Source organism: Liolophura sinensis, chromosome 7, assembly GCF_032854445.1.
Source record: "Liolophura sinensis isolate JHLJ2023 chromosome 7, CUHK_Ljap_v2, whole genome shotgun sequence".
Taxonomy (NCBI): domain Eukaryota; kingdom Metazoa; phylum Mollusca; class Polyplacophora; order Chitonida; family Chitonidae; genus Liolophura; species Liolophura sinensis.
Genome location: NC_088301.1, coordinates 19,119,751 through 19,143,139, shown reverse-complemented (window position 1 = coordinate 19,143,139; position 23,389 = coordinate 19,119,751). Strand labels below are relative to the sequence as shown.

The following is a 23,389-nucleotide window of genomic DNA, read 5'->3' as shown; positions in this document are numbered from 1 at the left end:
CTAACGATGTTTACATTTTTAAATATAAAAAATGAATCTGCTTACTTGTGCTATAGTACAATAAAAAGGAATGTGTCAGCAGCACCTTAACTTTCAATATGTTAAGCTGTTGAATACCAATATGCATTGGGTACTTATTGTATTCGTTTCTAAACAGAAAAAGAAGAAAAAAAGAGTTATACTTGGATAGACTGGGAGTTATCTGGTACAATGTACAGTGGTTAATCTTCACAAGACTTACTGGCTACGTGTTCCAGGTGTTTGTAATTAACATCTGTATATACTTGCATCACTTATCTGCGTAACACATGTATTGTAATAGAATTATTTTCAGAAAATAATCGCTATAAGATAGGAAAATAAATTATATGTACGTACAACTGGTTCAATGCCTAACGTGTTTGTCTTTCCTGTATTAACTGAAAGTTTAAATGTAAAGTAAGGAGGGAGCAAGCCTGAAACCGGTCTTCTATAAAATATTGTAGTGAGCTTGTTTGTTTATACATTTGTATATATATCTCGCTACATTTGTTTAAAATCTCTTATTTCTTTGGGGGTTTTAAACCACATGCAAGACATTCTCACATATAAGAAGTTTAAGGGTGGAATAAAGGGGATTGTGTAGAGGAAACCTGGTTGGGAGGAAGAAACTGGGCTGAACATGCTGGATGGAGGGCATGTCATTCAGGCTGGGTGGAGGAAACCTGGCTGAGTAGAGGAAAGTGCTCTGAATGAAGAAAACCAGGCTGGGCAAAGGAAAGCAGGTTGGGTGGAAGAAATCAGTCTTGATAAAGGAAAGTGAGCTGGGTGGTGGAAACCAGGCTGAGTGGAGGAAACCAAGATGGGTAGAGGAAAATGGGCTAGGATGAAGAAACCAGGCTTTGTGGAACAAACTTATGTGAAAAGTGATTTGTTAAAGTGAGAATGACTGAAGTTCAACAGGGCTACATGTACTTCATATTTCACTGGAAATCATGCGTAGAATATTATTCTGAAGAAATCCATAAAAGACATGAAGCAAAGTCTAAAACAGAATTAAAACTTTAATTAAAAGCTTTAATTAAAACAACTCTGTGGCATATTGCTATACAATTTCATACAATTTAAGATCTTTATGCAGGTAAATACACACTGTTCTCTTCAATAATCAAAATTGTTCTGCCAAATCATGCTGGTAGATACATGTACATGTATATAAATAAAACAATATTATGAGCTTTTCTCATAATACACAAATGACACGTCGCAGAATTCAGGATTCTCTCTCTGAGAGGCTGTGTGATTGATGTGTTTGATAAACTGCATGGTGTCACAGTCTCTGTACACCAGAGCCAGAGAGTTGGGGAACGGGTTTACAGTCAATAACTGAAACCAGAAATAACCAACAGAGTTCACTTCAAAACAGAAATAAGTATTTCAATAACAAAGTTTGCAAAGTTGGAAGGCACATGTAAATATAGGATGCATGCATCAAATTATGAGAAAATATTCTTTAATATGGAAGTTTGAGTTGGAACTCTGTAATAGCCAGCTCACTCTGGCTTCCTCTCTGACCGTACGTGGGAAGGTCTGACAGCAACCTGCGGATGGTCGTGGGTTTCCCCCGGGCTGTGCCCGGTTTCCTCCCACAATAATGGTGACCGTCGGCGTATAAGTGAAACATTCTTGAGTATGGCATAAAACACCAATCAAATAAATAAATTAATGTAATAGCAGCCCTATTGTATCATATGCCCTATGAAAAATGATAGGTAAATCAGTATCAACACAGATTGCCTATCAGGTGTCTCGCCCTGTTCCAGGGCACAAATGACACCTATTTCCTTTAGGAACTTCTCAAGTTCACCAATGTTCAGCTCCTCAATTTTCTCATCGTTCGTCAACCGTAAATGTGATCAAAAATAGCTATCTAACATTTTTGACAGGTCACGCGACACAGTTGGACATTTTCTACCTTTACTGATAAAAGAGTGCAAACTCGGCTTTGTACCAGACAATTCTGATACAAAGCCACTGGAAAGCCAGCACGGGCTGAAATCGTACACACGATCTTTAATATTAATGAAAATTAAGTTATTATTAGTTATGACTAGCTATTGTCCCTAAGGGGAATCTGAAAAGTCCAGCAAGTGCCCTGTGTGAAAACAATGGAAAAAGAAACCCTTCATGGTCAACTATCTTATTTCTTGTCTTTATATATACCAGTATTAATTAGCTACCTCACACCATAATGCTTACTACTATTGCATAAGTTAAATATTCTTGAGTATTTCTTGCGTCCTTACTAGCACGCTAACCATATCTGTCACACAGGCCCCCAATCATATAAATAAATAAATACATAAATATATATTTTCTGCCATGTATTATAAGAGCCAGTTTAGCTGAGTGAAGAAATGAGTGAAAACGTGCGACTGAAAATACTTGAAAAAGACAGCCAGGCTCAAGTAAGTCTGCTTAAAAATGTAGGTTTACAATGTTAATGTGCCTTATTCATAGCACACTTGAGTATTAAACTTAAAACTATAATCAACTGTGGCTGTATGTTTTGGTTTATATGTTTTACGTTTCAGTTCCGATGTAAATTATGAAATTTATACTGAACTATCATCGCATGCATTTTTAAAACAAACACAATTCCACAAGAACAGTTTGTTCCCAAAAAGTATTAAAAATTTGATGTTTCACATCTGAATTTTTTCACGTAGTATTCTCACCTCTTCGTCCTCATCTTTGACAATATAAGATGTGTATCCTCCATATTGTGTTTGCCAATCTGAAAAATTGCCAACACCATCAGCATATGCATTTTATATCTGTTTCTCCTTTTTATAAGGTCAGTTTTCCCAACAGAATCACTGTTACCAATAATCTTATGACTTGTCCACATGTTACCTTTCTTATACACAGGTATTTTAATATCCAATATGAACATCTACTTGTATATGTATGTACAGGTTTGCAGAGAAAAGGTTGTTGTTTCAGGTTGGCCTGGACATTTTTTGCATTGCTTTGCAGACACAAAACTCCTTCTACACATATAAAGTCTTTTGCATATCTTGCAATTGTTCTGATCTTAGAAAATCTGATTACATGTATAATTGGCAACTTAGTCCAAAACTTCCCATGGAACAATTTCTTATAAATCAAGACGACGGGTACTTATGCATCATGTTCTTTCTGATTTTTACCACACTGAAGAAACCGAACAAAGAGGCTCACCCAAGGGAGATAACTCACCAGTACATCCAATGAAATATCTGGCATCTAAAGCAAACTCTGCTGTTTCACAAAGATCTGTATCGGCCATGAGGGTGTAACACCCAGGCCTCCAACACCTCACCTCCCCACGACAACATGGACCGGCCCCTGAATAACAACACAACACTGATGAATGGTTTCTTCCTTATGTTAATGGTGTTGGTGTCATATCATGTCACCCTGCTGTATAGAGTGCTTACTCACTATATCATTCTAAACAGTGAATGAACAGTTATAGCTTAACACAAACAAAACCTGGAGACCATGCATGTAAATGGTTTTCGATGTGATAATGGAAACCTCCAAATCTGAGGGGGAAAAAAAAATAACTTTAAAAAACAATTCATAATGTCAAAAAATATAATCTAGAGAAGTGTACATAAACAGGTATAAAGAATATATTTTATGATTATAGCCCCTAAATAATGTATGATGGCTCGGCTATTGATGCTGTAAAATAATTCATATATATATGTAGCATTGACAGTAGAACGTGCTAAAGCATGAATTCAATGTTACCAAGTTTAAAGTTTTAGGTATAACTTTGTCGAGGTTAAAACTTAAATCTACTGCTTTAATACAAGGCAGATGCAGATCCACCACCAGAGTCATTCGCTTGAATCTGAATACGGCAGTCCCCATCACTGTTACCTTCATTGAGTTGTCTCCCCCCAACCTTTCCATTGGCTGCTGATGCACCTGGCTGTTCATCCGACTTGTCCTCCTTTTCCCCATTAGCTCCTGGGGCATGAGGCTGTTCCGTGGATTTCTCCTCCCCCTCCTCATCGCTCATGACCAGCTCGTGCAAGGACAACCCAGTTAGATTAGACAATACCACAAACATCGCGTCTGAGCGGAAAAACTGGACACAGTTGACGAGAACAGAAGGATAACTGCCTGGGTCAAGCTGGTAGTAACACCTGAAAAGTAGGTATTATTTGACTGACTGATTAATTAGCTGACAGAAAATGACAGATAGTCACATACATCAACGCACTGCCCTAACTAGAACATGACTTGATGAATGCACTGCTGACACAGACCAAACATTCATGATAATCCACAAATGATGGCACCGACAAAAATTAGGAGACTTTGGAACTACACTGTGGCTAGCAACCACAGTGGTTTCTGACAGCAGCTATTAAAACTGACTGTTGCGTAAGCATTTTCAGGAACATAAACACTGTTAGCACACTTAGTACAGCTTCTCAGACAAGGGTTAGATTCGGTAAACTGTCCAAAAAATACCTTTTATTTGGTGGCCCTCGTTTTGCCCAGGGTAAACTTCTGTTCTTGAGAACTTCTAACAAACTTTCATACATTTGTGGCTGTGAAAAGCGAAACATTTTTGTGTTCAAATGATAAATCATCATCATGCTAATGTCGCATGCCACGTGCTCGTTGATTTACTTGGTCATCAGGTGATTTACTTGGTCATCAGGTGATTTACTTGGTCATCAGGTGATTTACTTGGTCACTGTGTGATTTACTTGGTCATCAGGTGATTTACTTGGTCATCAGGTGATTTACTTGGTCACTGTGTGATTTACTTGGTCATCAGGTGATTTACTTGGTCACTGTGTGATTTACTTGGTCATCAGGTGATTTACTTGGTCACTGTGTGATTTACTTGGTCACTGTGTGATTTACTTGGTCATCAGGTGATTTACTTGGTCATCAGGTGATTTACTTGGTCACTGACTGATTTACTTGGTCACTGTGTGATTTTCTTCGTCACTGTGTGATTTACTTGGTCACTGTGTGATTTACTTGGTCATCAGGTGATTTACTTGGTCATCAGGTGATTTACTTGGTCACTGACTGATTTACTTGGTCGTTATTGATTTACTTGGTCATTGCAGGATTTACTTGGCAGCTGAGTGCTTTACTTGACCACTGTGTGAATTACTTGGCTAACAGGTGATTTACTTGGCTAAAAGATGATTTGCTTGGTCAACAGGTGATTTACTTGGCCACAAGCTGATTTATTTATGTACATCAATTCCTTAACAAGTAATTTATTTGGCTACAAGTAACTTTTCAAAGTAACTTTTTGGGCTACAAGGTAACTGATTCGGGTGCCTCAGGAAATTTACTTGACACACCAAGATATTTATTTCATTTTTAACCAAATACGGAACACAATGGGGGTGTGGCTAGATTATGTCATAAACTGCTCACATTGATAAAATCCTGCAACTCGATCTCCGATTCTGTCTCAAACCTGTCTTGTATCTCTGACTGTACATTGATATCCAGGTATTGAGGATTGATCCACTGGTAGAAGAGCTGCTCCTGTTATCAACATACCAATAAAACATATGTCAGTACACATCAAGCTTAAAAACTTAGTGGTGTCAAAGTGGTGAGGTGTTCTTGTTTTTGGGTGGTCACTTTTTACTGCTTCAAGAATCAGAGCATATTTTATTGGCAAAAATAGTATTCAAAATTTGTCTCTCTTTGCAAGGACAACAAAAAAAAACATTGAATAAATTAGTGAACGGAAACACTTTTATAGACACTACTAAACTGTAGGTGGTGATGATGCTGTGAAACTTACGTACATCGACTGTCAAGCAAGGCTCCAGAGGAGATGGGACTTCAGAATGAGGCTGAGGTCGGTCTATGGGGGGTCCGTGAAACCAACCACTCACTGAGAGGCGACACTTCTCCTCTGTTAACACTTCACTCACCTGGGGGGAAGACACCAGTGATTGACTGATTGAATGACTAGTGCACTTAGTAGCATTTGGTCTGAGGATCAGTCACAGAACTCGAGCCTTTTTGAGCATGTTGTTTTCTGTATGCTACACAATCCTTTAATCATGAAGTAATTCTGACTACATACCACCTACATGTAGATGTTCCGGAATACTTTTAAAAAAGCATAACGTCACAGTTGATACAAATGGGACTGGTGCATCAACAGCCAGCTGATCTTTGCTGACCGCCATTTCTGAATAGAATCGAAAAACATAAACTCGAGGAATATTTTGATTGAAACTAAGTATGTACCATTAAAATGACAAAACACGAAATGTTTGACATCTAACATTATTAAATTATTGTTTTAATAATGAAGAGAAGTAATGAAGAACCCGAGTTTTGTGATTTGAAAATGATGGTTTTCAAAGTTTGGATGCTGTTTGAGCAGTTGAGCATGTCAGTTATATTTTGAGTTAATTACAATGCTAGGGTATTTATTCTTCAAGAATATTGAGGTGGTATGAATTTAGAATTCTTTAAAAGATGCTACACTACAGATTATTGACAAAAAAAACTGTAGTTTTAAAATTATTCTAAATTCTGAAAAAGTTATAGGGCATTATAAAATTTAACAAACATTATTACCGATTTTGAACTGATACTGAACGGTAAAATACCCTTAAAAGAGGCTGATACTTTGTGAAAGGTCATTATTTGGGCTATTCTAAAACAATAGCATAATTTAAATGGATTCACACTCATCTGGTGTTTGCCCAAAAATCTCTGGTACATGCATAGTCTCACGGGAAGATCACGGGAAACCTGCTTTTTTTTTGACACAGAGCCTTGATACTTGGCGGACAGCACAAATGAAAGGACTACCACTCCAGGGTAGCGAATGTAATGATTCAGGGTGGTCAATGTAGAAGCTACTATGCAGAGAACATGGCCAATCAATCTCAGAGTAAACCTAGAAGCTGCAGCCAGCCTTCTAAAATTCCCCGATCCTGATTGTCTTGTGTCTTGAAGCAACTTATACTGCACCAAAAACCATGCAATTAAATAGCTATTGTCACTGATTGCACTACTGGTACATCCAATTTGAACACAGAAATGTAGCAATCAAAAGTAACTAGAGTGTACATGAAAATCCATTATTGCATAAAGTATCAGAAGGACAATAATTATGAAAATAATTACCACACTCTAATTAAACTTACATATTTACAAGTACAGATTACAGGAAAGATGTATGCAGAGTTTAATCAAAATCCTCCCAGTAGTTTGGGAGGAGATGCATGGACAAAACCGTGCCTACAGACATACAGACGGACAGACAAGGTGAGTCCAGTATAACTCCCCCCACCCCTCACACACACACACTCACACCTCACTAACTTTGTTCTCTGGGGTATAAAAAAAACTTACAGCAGAATAGCCAAATACAGTAGCACGGCAAAAGAATTAATGATGGCTGACAAAAAGAAGATCAGAGAGACCTGATGAAATGAGACGGGTGTAACTTCAAAGAATACTAGCTTGTTCCACTCTGGTGAGATACTTTTCACGATGTCACTGGGCTGGCCATTGTCTGTAATGATAAGAGTCTCACATCAGTGTTCTAGCAACATTCCTTCAGACCCAAAAGCAGAATTACTATTTTATGTCATTATTAGTGACAAATCTTCTAAGAAACAAGTACGACGTACGACAGGAGAGGAAGCCAGGACTTGAACTCACAGTGACAGCATTGATGGCAGGCTCCTGGGTCATTGTGCCGCCCTGGCACACAAACCACAGAGGCCACAGAGGGCCCCTTAACACTTTACACAACTTAGTTCAGGGTAGGCTTTACAGTAATCTCTTTATTTATTTGATTGCTGATTAATGCTCTGCTCAATGAATTTTAACTTCTATGCTATATATGACAGAGGGTTATCTTACATGTAACAAAGTCAACACTTGTCTGTCAATTCATTTGTTTCCTGTGTTACATACATGTACATGTATTGGACATTAATAATAATAATAATAATAATAATAAAACACTAACAATTAGAGCTAGAGTCATTTATCAAACAAAAAATAAACAGCATCGCCAGAACGCAGCTTAGGAAGCAGACATGTCATAGCTTCATTCCACTCCTGTCATTGTGTCATACAGCCTTAACAAAACAACCAGATAAATGTGAAACTGTCACTATAAAACCAAGCTACATGTAATGTGCTTTAACTTGACGATGTTTTTTTTTAGATAAAAACTCATGTAAGACCTTACCATCTACACCAAACAAGTCTAGACTTCCCCCATCCTCCGGTGTCCACGGGGGTACCAGGTAAAATATAAATGCTATTCTCCGCCCCTCTAATTCATCGTCGTGACACAGTAGGGTATCTGATCGAATGAAACGCATAGTTATTTATTTATTTCATTGGTGTTTTACGCCGTACTCAAGAATATTTCACTTACATGACAGCGGCCAGCATTATGGTGGGAGGAAACCGGGAAAGCACGGGAGAAACCCACGACCATCCGCAGGTTGCTGACAGACCTTCCCACATAAGGCCAGAGAGGGAGCCAGAATGAACTGGACTTGAACTCAGAAATGCATAGTAAGCAATGGCATCACAGGATAATGATTTATTTATTTATTTATTTTTTTGTTTGGTGTTTTACGCCGTACTCAAGAATATTTCATTTATACGACAGTGGCCAGCATCATGGTGGGAGGAAACCAGGCAGATCCTGGGTGAAACCCACAACCATACGCAGGCTGCTGGCAGGCCTATGAAAGCACAGTGCATGAAAAATTCCTTGACAAACGAGCTTTAGGAGAAAACCATCAGGCTATCAAATTATCTGATGGCAGTGATGACATCAATATTCAATTTACACTGAATATTTTCAATGTCCACTTTATCATCAAAGAGACCATCATCATCACTGGTGGCCAAATGCACAACATGCAATCCTTCGCTGGACTTCTGCACTCTTTTATTCTTTGTTTGCTGTACGTCGGTGTTAACCCAGCGCAAGGTTTTTTTACACATGTGCCATAAAGCAGTAACTGTTATGTTATGACACATAGGGATGTATTTGTGTAATGCTACTGAAAATGTTTAAATTGCTCAAGACCTACAGAAAACATAATATAAGCCCATAAGTCTTTTGAAAATGTACACTTAAATCTAAAACTTCTAAAACTAAAATTCATTTATTGTAACGTATGGACAAGGGATCTCTGTGTAGCTTTGGTTAAAGGCTGGTTATAACATAAATATGGCTGCAGATAGACTGTATGGGTCTGAACCCCTTTGAAGCCAAGTTCATCACTTGATGAACATTCATGAAATGTTCATATTGGTTCATGATTACTCATCATTTGTTCACCACAATTGTTCATGAACTGTGATTCATGAAATATTCAGTAGGAGAATTCATGAACAGATGATGAACATTTTATATTCAGGAGAATTATTAGGAACTACATTAGGGAAATTTGATGAAACTTCGTGAACCATAAGAACGCTTATAATCAGGCTTTCAGAACTCTTCATGAATAAGTATGAACAATATTGACATCAGTTAAAATTCATTAAAATCTCTGATAAGATAAAAATTATTTGTTGAACTTTAATGCCATGGAAAATAACAGTGCTGTAACCTTAAAAGTTGAGGAAATCTGCATTATTCCAGTTAATGAAATCATGCTGAACTTTCATGACAGGTAGAGCAAGTTTCTCATGAACTGAAATTCATGCCATTTCCATTATCTTTGATGATGAACTTTTGCTGAACAGTCCGACAGTGACATACAAGTTTAAGACACCAAGCTTTCAGAGAAAACTACATCTGTGAATTAAGAATTCCTCACTGTTCAGACATGTCTTACACCATGAAATGGGAAAGCCTTGCATACATAAAATATACAGAATAGAGGTGTAATTTCGTTTATTTATGGATTTTGAGATATTACTGCAACATGTACTGTGCCAAGCAAGATAAGGAATTGGCTTGAAATTATCCAATATCAACAACCTCTCAAACTGACAAGGGCATCAGAGTGTGGGTGGAAGTCCCTGGAAAATGTTACATGTCCTGAATGGTCATTCACCTGCATGATAAACTATTTAAATAAAGCATGGCCATGCTTGTTGGGACGTCTTGCAACCAGTCCCACGTCTAACTGCGGGTGTGGAATATACACTAATGTCTCCACCAAGTCCTCTACAGGAACAACACTGAACTCTGTTGTCGACTTCACACCAGTAAGATGTTTTCCAGCTGACAAGTGAGACCAAAAGTTTGTTTTTTGGAATTCTTGAATGTAAGCAAAAACACGCCAAACTTTTGTGTCCACAAGGAAGTGTTTAACAGCTACAATACCTTTGTTAACAGAACAATATTACATGTTCTTCTGGACATCCTAGAATATTCAGATGAATACAGTTTTTGTCCTTTCACAATAATCCTACTTGCATTTTTCAAGTAGTCCTTGTCAAATTGTCTTACCACCAGTGTTTCACAAAATCCCTGTGGTACGGGATAAAGCTTTCCAACAAGAATACAGTTCACTACTTCCTGGGTGCATGATAACCTCTTTGATGTTACATCTCAAACCATACCTGACATCCTGAGAAAAGCTCGAGCTTCTTTCACTTCCATTATTTGCTTCATAACACACCCTGTGCCATGTGAAGACTTAAGGAGTGATGCATTATTGTGATGCAGTGATGCAATATTGTGTACATTGAGCCCACAGCTTCCTTTGTCATACATGCTCTCAAAACCTGCATAGAACTTCTCCAGAAGTTTTCAATGGATGTTTTTCTAAGGCCATCTCCCAAAAGAATGAATACTGCTTCAGACAAGAGAGAGAAAAATGATCCAAATAACGCTGTGGCAGTATTCCGTTTAAGCAAGGAATGGCTGATCTGACTGGGCATTTTTAGTTTGCTGAACGAACAGAAATGGATACACGGGGATGCTGCCTAACCAAACACACAAACCTGTTGATCTGTACAAGGAACAGGACATGTCCACTGTATCATCGAGAAGAATGTCTGTCACAGAGATTAACCAAGCTCGGAAATCGGTGAATAATATTTTCCTGATAAAAGAAGGTATTTACAAATTCATAGAATACATATATGTTTCTGGCGAACAACTTTCACTACTGTAACAAAAATGTTTCCAGCTCCTACATACGCAAAAACAGAAATAACAGTGGTCAACTTGTGATGCATGCCATTGTTTATTTCCAAATGAGAAAAGTAAAATAACACGATAACAGATATAATAGCAATCAACTTTTGAGGTGCTCTATGCCATTGTTTATTTCTGAATGAGAAAACTGAAACGACACGATAACGGAAATAACAGTGATCAACTTCTGAGATGCCGAATGAGAAAGGTGAAATACCACGATAACAGAAATAACTGTGACCAACTTTTGAGGTGCCCTATGCCATTGTTTATTTCCGAATGAGAAAGGTGAAATAACCCGATAACAGAAATAACAGTTATCAACTCTTGAGGTGCTGAATGATAAAGGTGAAATACCACGATAACAGAAATAACTATGACCAACTTGCCATTGTTTATTTCTGAATGAGAAAGGCGAAATAACACAACAGAAATAACAGTAATCCACTTCTGAGGTGCCCTTTGCCATTGTTTATTTCTGAATAAGAAAGGCGAAATAACACAATAACAGAAATACCAGAAATAACACGATAACAGAAATAACAGTGATCAACTTTTGAGGCCTTTGTGGCCTCATTAATGAATGACTGGTTGATTGATTCGCGTTTAATGCAGTGCTCAACGATGTTTTGCTTACATGATGGATGGTCAGGTTTATGGGTGGAAGAAAATGATCCGCTGGCAATAGACAACCGAAACTCACCAGCTACACAAAAAACCTCTTTCCTTAAGGCCACAGCTTGAACAGCGAGAGCTGGATTCAAACTTGTGACATCACTGACCAAAGTCTTAATAGCTGTAATGATAGTTGTCAGCCCTTAAAGCATGTGAACAAGCCAAGTCAGGCTTCAGTAGCCATATGAGCACTGATGACAATTATTTTCATCAAGCCCCGGTGGGGCGGAAGAATCCTGAGAATTCACTGTCACGTTCTGGGACTGTACCCACATCACAGTAAGAGTATAGCCCTCAATACCGGTACATTATTGAAACTACGCCTATTCAAAAATTCATACCTGAGGTGTTGAATTGACTGGTGACTGACAGTCTTCAAGTCATCACTCTGCAAACCAATACATCAGCTCAATAAATGTATATCAAATGATATACAGAAAGCACACTTACATTTATGCCTTCTTAAAATGGCAGCATAGAGTCTAAGCAGCAAAACTATATTATTAATATAAACATAAAATAAGTACATGCCACCAGGACAGGCTCGGTTAAATCTGATTGTTTTAGATTTAATTATACATTGATCTTAAGCTGTTGTCAAGCTGACAAGTTGTTGTCGAGCTGACAAGCTTTTGTCTTTGATTCTGTTTAAGATTCAATGCCTGTGTCCAAATTTTACAATGTACAGTAAATGATTTAAAAATTCACCCATGACTAACTTTCACATTTTGCACTGCTCTGTGAGGTCCAACATCCTCAGAAGGTGTTTTTCAGGATTGCTTGGAAGGTATGACGATTTCCTACTGGAAAACTGTTTCAGCGCCAAAATTAAGATTTCATGGCATTTATTTGCCAGTAAAAATGCATTTAATGGGCAAATTTTACATAATATACCATACAGCTTAGCCATAATAAAACAAATGCATGTGATTTTGTGACAGTCATCCGGTGCACATTTTAGAGTAAAGCTCAATAAATATCCAGCAATTACATACAGCAGTACCTTAAACTTTATACAAACAGTTTTGAGTGAGTGCTTGGGGTTTAACGTCGTACTTAACAATTTTTCAGTCATATGACGATTAAGGAATCCTTAGAGTGCAAGTGTCCTCCTTGCTGCAGGACGGACTTCCACCGCTCTTTTACCTAGTGCTACTTTACTGAGATGCCTTACAGAAGGCAAGTAAGCCACCCCGCCCGAGCCATTATACTTATACGAGTCAACCAGTCATTGCACTATCGCCTTCATGTTGAACGCCAAGTGAGAAAGTTACAACTTAGGTGTAACTTGACCCAGGACTGACCCTGGATCTACCGCTCCAGAAATGGACAAAACAGTTTTGAAACAATAGTGATCATGTTTACATGTCATCATACATGCATATACATGTAGATAACAATTATTAAACTAAAACTGACTGACCTGGTGGAATTTGTACAAATCATTGTTCTTTGGGAAGAATTTTAGGCTTTCCAGGTCCTGTTTTAATCGTTTCAAATACCCATCTTCCTCAATGAAATTCTTCAGTTCACAGCACTTAAAAGGCACACTGTGAAGTGTAACACCAGAGTCTAAAAAACAGAAATGTTGTTATATCTTGTTTTATATATTTAGGCCACTATAAATTTGATTGGTGAATAATGCAGTACCAAATAATTTACACTTAAATGATGGTGGCCTGGTTTATGCAAATGAACAGGCACATACTGTATGTACCTGACCTTCTTTTTAATATCAAGCTGCCATCAACTCAGTGCATCAGCCATGTATGACCAGGACATGAAAAAAGATACTTGTAACTTTTGGTAAGGTCCATTATTCAAGAGGCAAGGAATACTGTAATGTTTGCGGTCAACACATGCAGATGAAATGGCTGCCAGTGTACATTCTGATGAGATATTACTTAATAATTATACCCTGAGCTAGTATGGTATAGAATAATTTGTACTGTGGCAGCTGAGACAAAATGAAGGTGTCAGTCTGCACATTTCACACATTTGCTGAACTGCAATGACTTTCATTTACTGACTTTCAATGCAAACTGAGAGCAGAAAAGTTACATGCATCTAAATGAACTATGGTATGCAGATGCGTCCCCAATTATATTTATATGGACTACGCCATGACTTTTAGAAAGTAGGCTGATTGTATGAAGCATGGGCATGAAAAGCCATCCTGTCACTATTGTCAGATGACTATGCTGGGAAGTGGATAAGAACAAAGGGCCATATAAGAGGATGCTGGAGCTGAATGAACCAACTCATAAGAATGCATCATGCCTGCAATATCCAGCTGCTATCCTGCATGTTTACTATACAGGACTACAAAAGAAAAAAATACGTGAAAACGGTGAGAAAAAACTGCAGACATTAGACTATAATGTAAACTATACACACAGCATACAAACACAGCAAGTGATAGATGGCTGCAAATGCAAGTACCCAGTGTTCAAGTGTATATTTTTATGCAGTTAATATAAAATGCATGCATGCTATATGTATCAGGTGACAGCTGATCTCACCTGTCCACGAGCCATCGTTTGCGCCATCATTTTTCCGGTATCTTTCAACAAGACAGTCTTTAAAGCCCTCGCCTCCAAAAACAGGATTAAGATAACCATTCGACACATCTGAAGCGGTTTCGTTTTCGTCCACTGCATGACAGTCCCCGCCCTTCTCAACTATATGATCTGTAGGTGTCGACTTCGATTGTTTTACACAGGCGTGGTCATCCGAGGTGCTACTTGGTCTCTTTGAACTCATACTGACTTCATACACCTCACTTCCTCACGTTCTCAAAAACCGCTGATAAATCCACAATAAAAGGAAATGCGTAAATACAACATAAATATAAATCATCAGATGTTTTTCATGACTGTTTACCAATGTCTCGAACCACGTGGGTACGTAAACGACTTGTTTTCGGATGTCGCACTCTGTTCTATAGAAAAACTGCACTTGATTCTAAAGTGGCTGGAAGGAATTTGGTATTATTATGTTATATCTATCTTATGCGTGATTTTGGAATTAATTTCCAAAATATAGTAATACTTTAAACAGAATCCCGCTTAAATATTTCAATTATTTCCTCTTGTTTGAAAGTTTGAGTTACTAGTTTATTGTGAATCAAACAAATTCTACCGTATAGTAGCTAGATCCCGATTTTTGAAAGGCAAATAACGACTACCAACAACCTACACGTGCGTTTTGTTTTCGACAAGCTGAATCGAAAGCGAAGTGTCGAATATTGTGTGTTTGCATACCGCTCAAAGATTTGAAACAAATTTCCAGTGATGGTGAGGAAATATATAACATTTGTGCACATATAAAATTTTTGTGCGCATTCCATGAGAATTTGCTTTAATTCATTTAGGCTGTCGCCAATGATGTTTCATTAGTGTTGTTGTTGATGTATTGAAACTTTCTCCAGCAGATAGAAGTTTGGCAAAATTTTGTTCGGCTAAGGATGTCCTCAAACGTGATGCAGCTGTAGTGGCAGTGGGTATTGTGAACACAACGTCGATATGTTATTTTCTAGGCGGCATGGGTCCGAGATTCCTTGGTGAAGCTGAAAGCGAGCAGTTGTACTGACAGCCTCAACATATTTGACAAGGGCAGGTTACTGCATCAGGTTTTTAAATGACGTCCACTTTGATGTTGGTTTGAGGCCATCGCTGACCAAACAAAATATTGCAAGAACGCACATCAAAGCTATCTTGGATTATCCGACCAGCAGTCCGAGACCAGCCCCCTTGGTCACATGGTAGGGAACTGGTGGTCGCCCGGATAAGCACCACTGGTCAAACTGGTGTAATCCATGTAACAATTTTGAGAGGCCATTCTAATTTCAGTGCGACAAAATTGCCGAGTGCTGAGTTCGGCTATTTCACTTTTGGTTGTAGTCTGAGATTGCTCTGACATTAGGTGGGGCAGAATATTGTATCAGAGCACGCTCCATTTAAAAACTTGAGGCAGTTACCTGCCCTGGTCGAGGTGCTGCACCTTTCAGTTTAGCCTGAACATCGCTACAACTGCGTTCTGTGTCAAGCAGGAACACAAGGGAAGCCCACTCCTAATCGTGTCCTCTCGATGTTGCTGCTGTGACTTACTCGAAGAGAAAAATATCTCCCACTAGCTCACATGAACGTGTGATGTTTATATGACCCAGGCTTCAATTCAACTTCCAATCACTGTGCTATATGCACCGGTGTCAAAAGTTTCTGACTGTTTCATGCATTTTCAAAAAGGTCATGGCTGTTTTTGTTCTGTTAAGGACTTTGAATTTTGGCAGTTGCATCAATTTTTTAAAGAATCTGTCAAACAAAACCTACATTTCCCTGACTAAAATGTTTAGTGACAAATACAGCACTACAGGGTGTCCCAGAAGTCACGCACCATCCAGGTTGAGGTTGAATGCTTGAGCTACAGAGCGGTGTGTTGCCCCATCTCTTCCAAACATAAAAACCAATTCAACTCTTTCTTGTACTGTTAGTTTATTAGCCATAATTAACTCTGAAAGAAAAAAAAATTTAAATCAGTATTAAATCTGAAACACAGAAAAAACATGAAAATCAGGATGGTGCACGACTTCAGGGACACCCTGTATATTGTCATTTCCTCTAATGGAAGATGAATACGTGTACTCTACTGCACATGTACATTTAGACAATTTTTTATTTATTTGCAGTTACCTCTTTCATTGTTGCGAACAGCAGTAAACCACCCAATGGTAAATATTATAACTCTTGATTTTTTTTTTAAATTTTTATCTTTGTATCATTTCAGATAAATTATATATGTGATAAAAGTTTAGCTGCAGTTCATGTTCACTTGTTTTAGATTGAAAATCTTTTTCAATTTTTTTGTCCATAATGATTTTTTGTTTGGAATTTTTCTCAGATAAAAATATCATACTTTGTCAAAAAGTAGTTAATCATCTTACGTTTTTTTTTCTTTTTGAAAGGTAATTTGTATAAAAATGATTTGAGAGTATGAAAATGCTTTATGCCTTATGAAAGGGGATTTGAGAGAAGATTCAATGCATGCTCGACTATTTACAATTTAAATTGCATTATTATTCTTTTCAGTTGGTGGAGTTAAAGAATGGAGAAACCTACAATGGTCATCTTGTCAGTTGTGATAACTGGATGAATATTAACTTAAGAGAAGTGATCTGCACATCCAGGGTAAGACAGCATTCACCAGTCATTTTCTCTGCTTTAACTCTGGTATCTGAAACTCTGTAGAGCTTGGTACATGTATTTTTTAAATGTAGAAAGAATGGACTTAAAGTTTACATATAGCTGAAGGAAGAGAGAGAACCTAACACTGATAGGCCATTTTGCTCCACTGGTCTGCATTTGCATGCAAATCATTGTGATTGGTTAAGTCAGTAGGCCACCTCTGAAGAGTTTACAGTTACCAGTGTGATTATTTATTTATGTGATTTTATTGCCATATTCAAGAATTTTGAACTGGTACATGTATGGTAGCTGTCAGTTTTATGACTTGGAAGCCTCCATGGCTAGTTAGTTAGTGTGCTAGCGCAGCGTAGTGACCCAGAGGCCTCTCGCCAATGCAGTCGTTGCAAGTTCAAGTCCAGCTTATGCTGGCTTCCTTTGGGGCCATATGTGGGAAGGCCTGCCTGCCACCTGCGGATGGTCGTGGGTTTCCCCTGGGTTCTTACCGGTTTTCTGCCACCATAATGCTGGTTGCAGTCTTATAAGTGAAACATTCTTGAGTACGGCAGAAAACACCAATCAAATAAATAAATAAAGAAATAAAGCTTTATGACTTGAGGAAACCGGACTGAGGGAGAGTAAACCACATTCCTATCTGTGACACGCAGACTTGCACACCACGTTCGTGGAAGACAAGTGATCTTTAACGACTATAAGACTCCATGTCTCCAAGGCTCCATGAGTGCCACTGACAGGCTATTGTCTTTAACACCCTAGAGACCTTTGAACAATGAAAGCAGGAGGGCCAATCTAATTGTCCAAGGCCAGGATTTAACCCTAAAGGATGCATGAAAAGGAACTATAAAACAAAGATTATGTTTTTATGCCAAATGAATTTTTGTTAAAAAGTTTTCATTTTGGAGGTATTTTTATACCTGTTTTATTACACCTATATGTTAGGCATATTTTCCATCCATGGTAGCATTTTTTCAGAAATTATGTCATCGTTGATCTTATTCGTAACTCTGTGAACACCCCTGAAGTGACCGGAGCCAGGTGATCCGTGTCACCACAGTTTAGGCAAGGTGACAAGTATACTGATACCGCATGGCTTCTTTTGGCAATCTTAGTTTCCCTACACCCACCCCCATTCTGTCTATTCCCTTCACGGCCGCATCCAAATTGCCAGACCCATTCGGTCTCTCCCCCACAGAGTTCTTTTTAAACAGGAATCATTGTTGACATCACCGCTACAAGCTACTTAATTTCCAAACTTGCCAATGAGGCCTCAAGAAAACTGTACTTTGAAGCCATTTATACTTCCCAAAATGAAAGTTGAAAACTGTTGGCACTGTTATATGTTATTACACAAGATAATCTGCACATTATGAAATAAAACCAATGCATTTTATGTACCCTGTAACACTGGTGTGATAAAATCAGTTACCAGAAGCATCCTGTATGGTAATAGTTGTCTCCCCTTAACTGTGAAATACAGTTGCCTACAACTAACCGGGTGATTAGGTAGTGGAGACAATATCTACATTTCACATTTTTATACTTCTGGGTTCCCAACAAAACTGAAAGTAAGTACATATACATTGTTCAAACTGACCTTGAAACTCCATGTTAAGAAGTTGAGGACTTAGCTGTGCCTAGGTGTATGCTTTCAATTTAACTGACACCAACCAAACCCTTATAGGAAGGTGATCAATATATGGCACATGCATTGGTGTCTTAAATACCAAGCCATATTGCCTCATTGCAGCTTGCTGGTGCTGAAATTTACAAGATCCTATGGCCAGTGATAATATTTGTTTATACAAGTCCAGCAGCTTGACTGTGGATTGACTGTGAATTCCTCACACGGAATCTCCAGTACCACATACATGTAAGATGCTAGCATTTCCTGTTAAAATGTGTTATTTCACACGTGAAACTTTCCCCACAAGGCTGAATTACATGCTTACATATTTTTAAGATGCAGGTTCAAAACAGGCCTTCCACAGGGGGTTTCAAGATTCCCATGCTTCCATTTTGTTGTCCGGGGATCTGGTGGCGTTAAGTGCTTGACAGTGCTCTCTTGTGTGGTCTTGCATGAAGGTTGTTGAAGTGCCTTTGCCTTCCACCAATATGTCATATGTCACACTTGGGAAGGTTGTCTTGTTGGTATACAATGCATATCTGATGTCTCCAGCATGGCCTTCAAGAGGAACATTTCTATTTAAACATGATGAGCCTCTCACCAATACTGTCGCTGTGAGTTCAAGTCCAGCTCATGCTGGCTACCTCTGTGGCTGTAAGTGGGAAGGTTAGCCAGCAACGTGCAGATGGTCGTGGGTTTCCCCGCACTCTGCCTCCCACAATAATGCTGACTGCTTTCGTATAAGGGAAATATTCTTGAGTTTGGTGTTAAACACCAACAATAAATAAATTTAAACATGGTAGAATTTAGTAGGACTGCTCTATGATATGTATAGGTATTCTTGGTAATTTCTAGCGAACGACTCTGCTGTGTTAGCGCTGGTGTGGCATTAAGTTATGAGCATTTCTTGATTCTTGGTTATACTAAAGAACATCTATATGCTATAATAACTGTACATCCAACAGATCTGTGTTTCTCTTTGTAGCTTTCTCTCATTTCTTTTTTGTAAAGTTGACCCATCAGTAGTTGAAAATAAGACATGCAATATTCCATCTGATTGTCACCTTTGACAAATCACATGGTGGTGCTGACATGGCCTTTCTTCAAATTCGATGAGTCGAAATGAGAAAGTCCATCATGTGAATGCGGCTTAATCAAATGAAAAAGTTGAAGGCATTTGATAAATATAAAGAATTCATTCTGAATGCCTGTAATGAAGTAAAAGTGTACGGGTAAGGCTGATTTGTTCCATATGGTACCTTTCCTAGCTAATGCTTCTTGTCTGCTTTATATGCCAAAATTTGGATCAAATTGATTTCTGTCTAGGATGGAGACAGGTTTTGGAGAATGCCAGAGTGTTACATCAGAGGTAGCACAATCAAATATCTCCGAATACCTGATGAAGTGATTGATATGGTAAAAGAGGAGGTCATAATGAAGTCTAAAGGTCGTGGAGAGGGCAGAGGTCGTGGAGGTCAGAGAGGACGGGGAGGTAGAGGTGAGTCGCTTCTTCACATCCCTTATTTCTGTTTGGTATGTCATTTTTACATCCTTATACATTGTTTACTTAAAGTGCATGTGCAGTTGTGGTAAATTTATCTTGGCCAGGAGATCCCTTAACCTTTTGCCAAACTGAGCCACAAAATTTTTTTACTGACATTGAGAAATACGTTGCCAGACAGAGCAGAAATTCTGACTAGCGTTGAAAAATGACTTGATAAATCAGCCAGGGTTTGACTGATACTGTTGAACACTTTGACACATTCACTAGGTGTGAACTGGCACAGTGGAACATCTTGCCAAATTGGGACCAGTTTTTGAATGGTATCAAACTTGAGAAAATGTTGCATGAGAAAGGGACAAACTTAAGACAATGTTTCATGTGAAGGAGACAAACTTGAGAAAATGTTGCATGAGAAGGACACAAGCTTGAGAAAATGTTGCATCAAAAGGAGACAAACTTGAAAAAATGAAAGTGTTACATGTATGTGCATGTAGTTCAGCAGAGGTTGTATCAAAGGTTACTTCTCAATGGGAACTACATTTTGTGATTAACAGTAAGTCATATTTTTGTATGCACAATGAGGGGACCTGGGATCAAACCGGGTTGAGTCAAAGCAAAGACTTTAAAAAATGATACTTGCTGTGGCCTCGCTTGGCGCTCAGTACCGAGAGGTTAGAGCAAGGAAACAGGCAAGGCTTGCCTAGTGTCAATATAGTGTGACTTTATGGGGTGTCCTGTCTGGTGTCTTCAGCATGATACTTCAGTGGCGGCAGCACTTTGGTGGCGTAGACTCACCCTGCCACAAGAAAGACAGTTTGTACTGCAGCCATCAGACACACACCTGTATGTTCATAAGCACAACATGGGATCCTTTTGTCTTTATCAGATGTTTTGTGCTCAAGTCGAATCAATGGTAATATGGCTTAACTTCACTATAATAATATGTAATGTTTCACGCAACAATGAGCAATATATAATATATAATGAACAAGATATAGTATGTAATACAATGTACATGTACAACTGTATAATGAACAACATATAATCTTTCACACAATTCAACTACTAATTTATAAGCACTTTTTCCAGAGGAAATTATGCACATTATTATTAGGAAAATGGCACTAAATGTGATTATATAATGAACAAGATATAGTATGTAATGAACAAAACAATATATAATGTTACAATACAAAATATAATGAACAATACAATGTGCATGTACAACTGTATAATGAACAACATATAATCTTTCACACAACAGATTAATGGGCTAATGTTAATGAATCATGCGCTTGTACATTATTTGTGTAAGATAAGTTTAAATGTAAACAGTTTTTGTGTACAGTTTGTTCTAAGTATCCCTGACGAAAAATTCCACCATGCTTTGTACATCTTCAACCTTTTCAACTACTAATTTATAAGCACTTTTTAAGCAGAGGAAATTATGCACATTATTATTATGAAAATGGCACTAAATGTGATTAGGAAAATGGCACTAAATGTGATTAGGAAAATGGCACTAAATGTGATTTCTTTGTATGACTAAAGATGCAAGCTTCATAAGACTGTGTGAAGTTTTTCACGACACCCCATGGTTGAAGAGATTGAAGATTTACAGTATATATATTTCCATCACTTGAAAAAGTACATGTAATTCTGCGAGTGGACATCTGGTTTTTTTTGCCTGATTATAGAGCACGCAATGAGTCCTCTAACCCCTAGCACTTTAATCAGGGTAAACTTTCCATGTCAACCATGTGTCTGGACTGTCCCAATATAATCCCAGTAATTTTCTGTGTTAATCACATCTGCTTCCATCCCCTAAACAAATGCTGTAAGATTATCTCATCTTAGGCAACAAACACTTAACAGATGCTAAACTAACCTAAGCCTGATCAGTCTGTTAACTTAACTGCACCCCACCCCCATTCCAAACCTTCAGGCTTCCCCTGACCCCTAGGGAAAACCAATGATGGAGACAATTAACCCAGGGCTATTACCCAAACTGTTTGCTTGTGTCACTCTAGTTTTAACTCAGCCCCTAATCGTGAACTACTTTACTTCATCAAATCCTTTTCAAAGAACACAGCATGAAGAAATAATGGAGCGAGCGCTCAGTACCCAGAATAAAAGATATCCTCGGCATCACGCACTTGATCATCAGCTGGTGAATTGAACAACGTTATTTATATCGGCTGACGTTAGCAATATTGCCATAGCTCAGTTATAGGGATCAATGGCAGTAATAACATGTATTATGTAATGAGGTTGTTCTAGAGCTATAATCAGATTATCCAGCCTGGTTATCTTTTTTCTTGGCTGGCAGATAATCAGGATGTTGTCTGTGTCGGAGTTAACTAAGCACTTAAGTCACAGTGGGTTACTGTGGAGGGGTGATTATGATAAAGGCTATGTAGGGCAGCATACCAGAATATCGTTATCATCATTACAACAACTGTACTGAAGTGGTTGTGGTGTAATCACCTCTGTGACTCAAAGAGTATGTGTAGTTTTGCAGAGAAAAGCTTAAAGATGCCGAGAATTATGCTGGTAATCATGCCATGATGACAGTTTTATTTGTCCACAGGGTGATGTATATTCTTCTAGTAAGTGTGTTCTTGTACTCTTCAAAATCACCCAGGGGGCTGTAGATCCAGGGTCAATCCTGGGTCGAGTCACACCTTAGACTTTAAAAGAGGAAGTTGTAACTTCCTCGCTTGGGGTTCAGCATGAAGGGGATAGTGCAACGACTGGTCAACCCCTATCAGTATAATGGCTCGGGCGGAGCGGCTTACTTGCCTTCAGTAAGGCGTCTCAGTGAAGCAGCACTAGATCAACGAGCAGTGGAAATCCGTCCTGCAACAAGGAGGCACATTACATGCACTCTAAGGATTCCTTTGTCGTCATATGACTGAAAAATTGTTAAGTATGACGTTAAACCCCAAGGACTCACTCACTCAAAATCACCTTTACAGGTCAGAGTGCGGCATACACAATTACAGTGTTGGTCAATTCCAATGAGCCCTACAGCAGACATTCCCATATGTATGATGGCTAGACTTTTTGCTTTCACATGCTGAATGTAAATCATTTTTGGCAAAACTTTTTGCTTGTTTACCTACTTACTTTGAAACCTTTTTGATTTGATTTATGAGATAGCAAAACATAATTATTCAGACTCTAATAAGTTATCAGTAAGTAAACCA

At 38.3% G+C, this 23,389-nt stretch overlaps 2 protein-coding genes across 2 annotated transcripts in view; one reads left to right on the top strand and one right to left on the bottom strand.

Annotated features, from left to right (window-relative positions):
- Positions 1 to 1,113: 1,113 nt before the first annotated feature.
- Positions 1,114 to 14,735, bottom strand: LOC135470507 (prolyl 3-hydroxylase OGFOD1-like). The gene is made up of 13 exons (XM_064749489.1): positions 14,374 to 14,735; positions 13,275 to 13,423; positions 12,193 to 12,239; positions 10,981 to 11,081; positions 8,249 to 8,365; positions 7,470 to 7,561; positions 5,829 to 5,957; positions 5,446 to 5,559; positions 4,513 to 4,592; positions 3,913 to 4,181; positions 3,241 to 3,369; positions 2,718 to 2,776; positions 1,114 to 1,365 (listed from the first exon to the last, which is right to left on the bottom strand). The coding sequence occupies exons 1-13, from the start codon at positions 14,612 to 14,614 to the stop codon at positions 1,210 to 1,212; spliced, it is 1,683 nt and encodes a 560-aa protein (XP_064605559.1). The 5' UTR covers positions 14,615 to 14,735; the 3' UTR covers positions 1,114 to 1,209.
- A 294-nt stretch (positions 14,736 to 15,029) lies between these two features.
- Positions 15,030 to 23,389, top strand: part of LOC135471163 (U6 snRNA-associated Sm-like protein LSm4) — a 36,562-nt gene continuing 28,202 nt past the window's right edge. Inside the window, exons 1-4 of the mRNA XM_064750255.1 lie at positions 15,030 to 15,147; positions 16,539 to 16,580; positions 16,939 to 17,037; positions 20,003 to 20,174. Of these exons, the coding sequence (XP_064606325.1) occupies positions 15,145 to 15,147; positions 16,539 to 16,580; positions 16,939 to 17,037; positions 20,003 to 20,174 (316 nt within the window). The 5' untranslated portion in view covers positions 15,030 to 15,144. The remainder of the gene's footprint in view (positions 15,148 to 16,538; positions 16,581 to 16,938; positions 17,038 to 20,002; positions 20,175 to 23,389) is intronic.

Excerpts from the sequence above, each read along its gene's own strand:
- LOC135470507 (XM_064749489.1), bottom strand. The coding sequence starts at position 14,614 with ATGAGTTCAAAGAGACCAAGTAGCACCTCGGATGACCACGCCTGTGTA. Across the intron at positions 5,958-7,469 it reads CACCCGTCTCATTTCATCAG|GTGAGTGAAGTGTTAACAGA; the intron begins GTCTCTCTGATC and ends TCTTCCCCCCAG. Across the intron at positions 4,182-4,512 it reads CGAGGGCCACCAAATAAAAG|GTGTTACTACCAGCTTGACC; the intron begins GTATTTTTTGGA and ends CCTACTTTTCAG.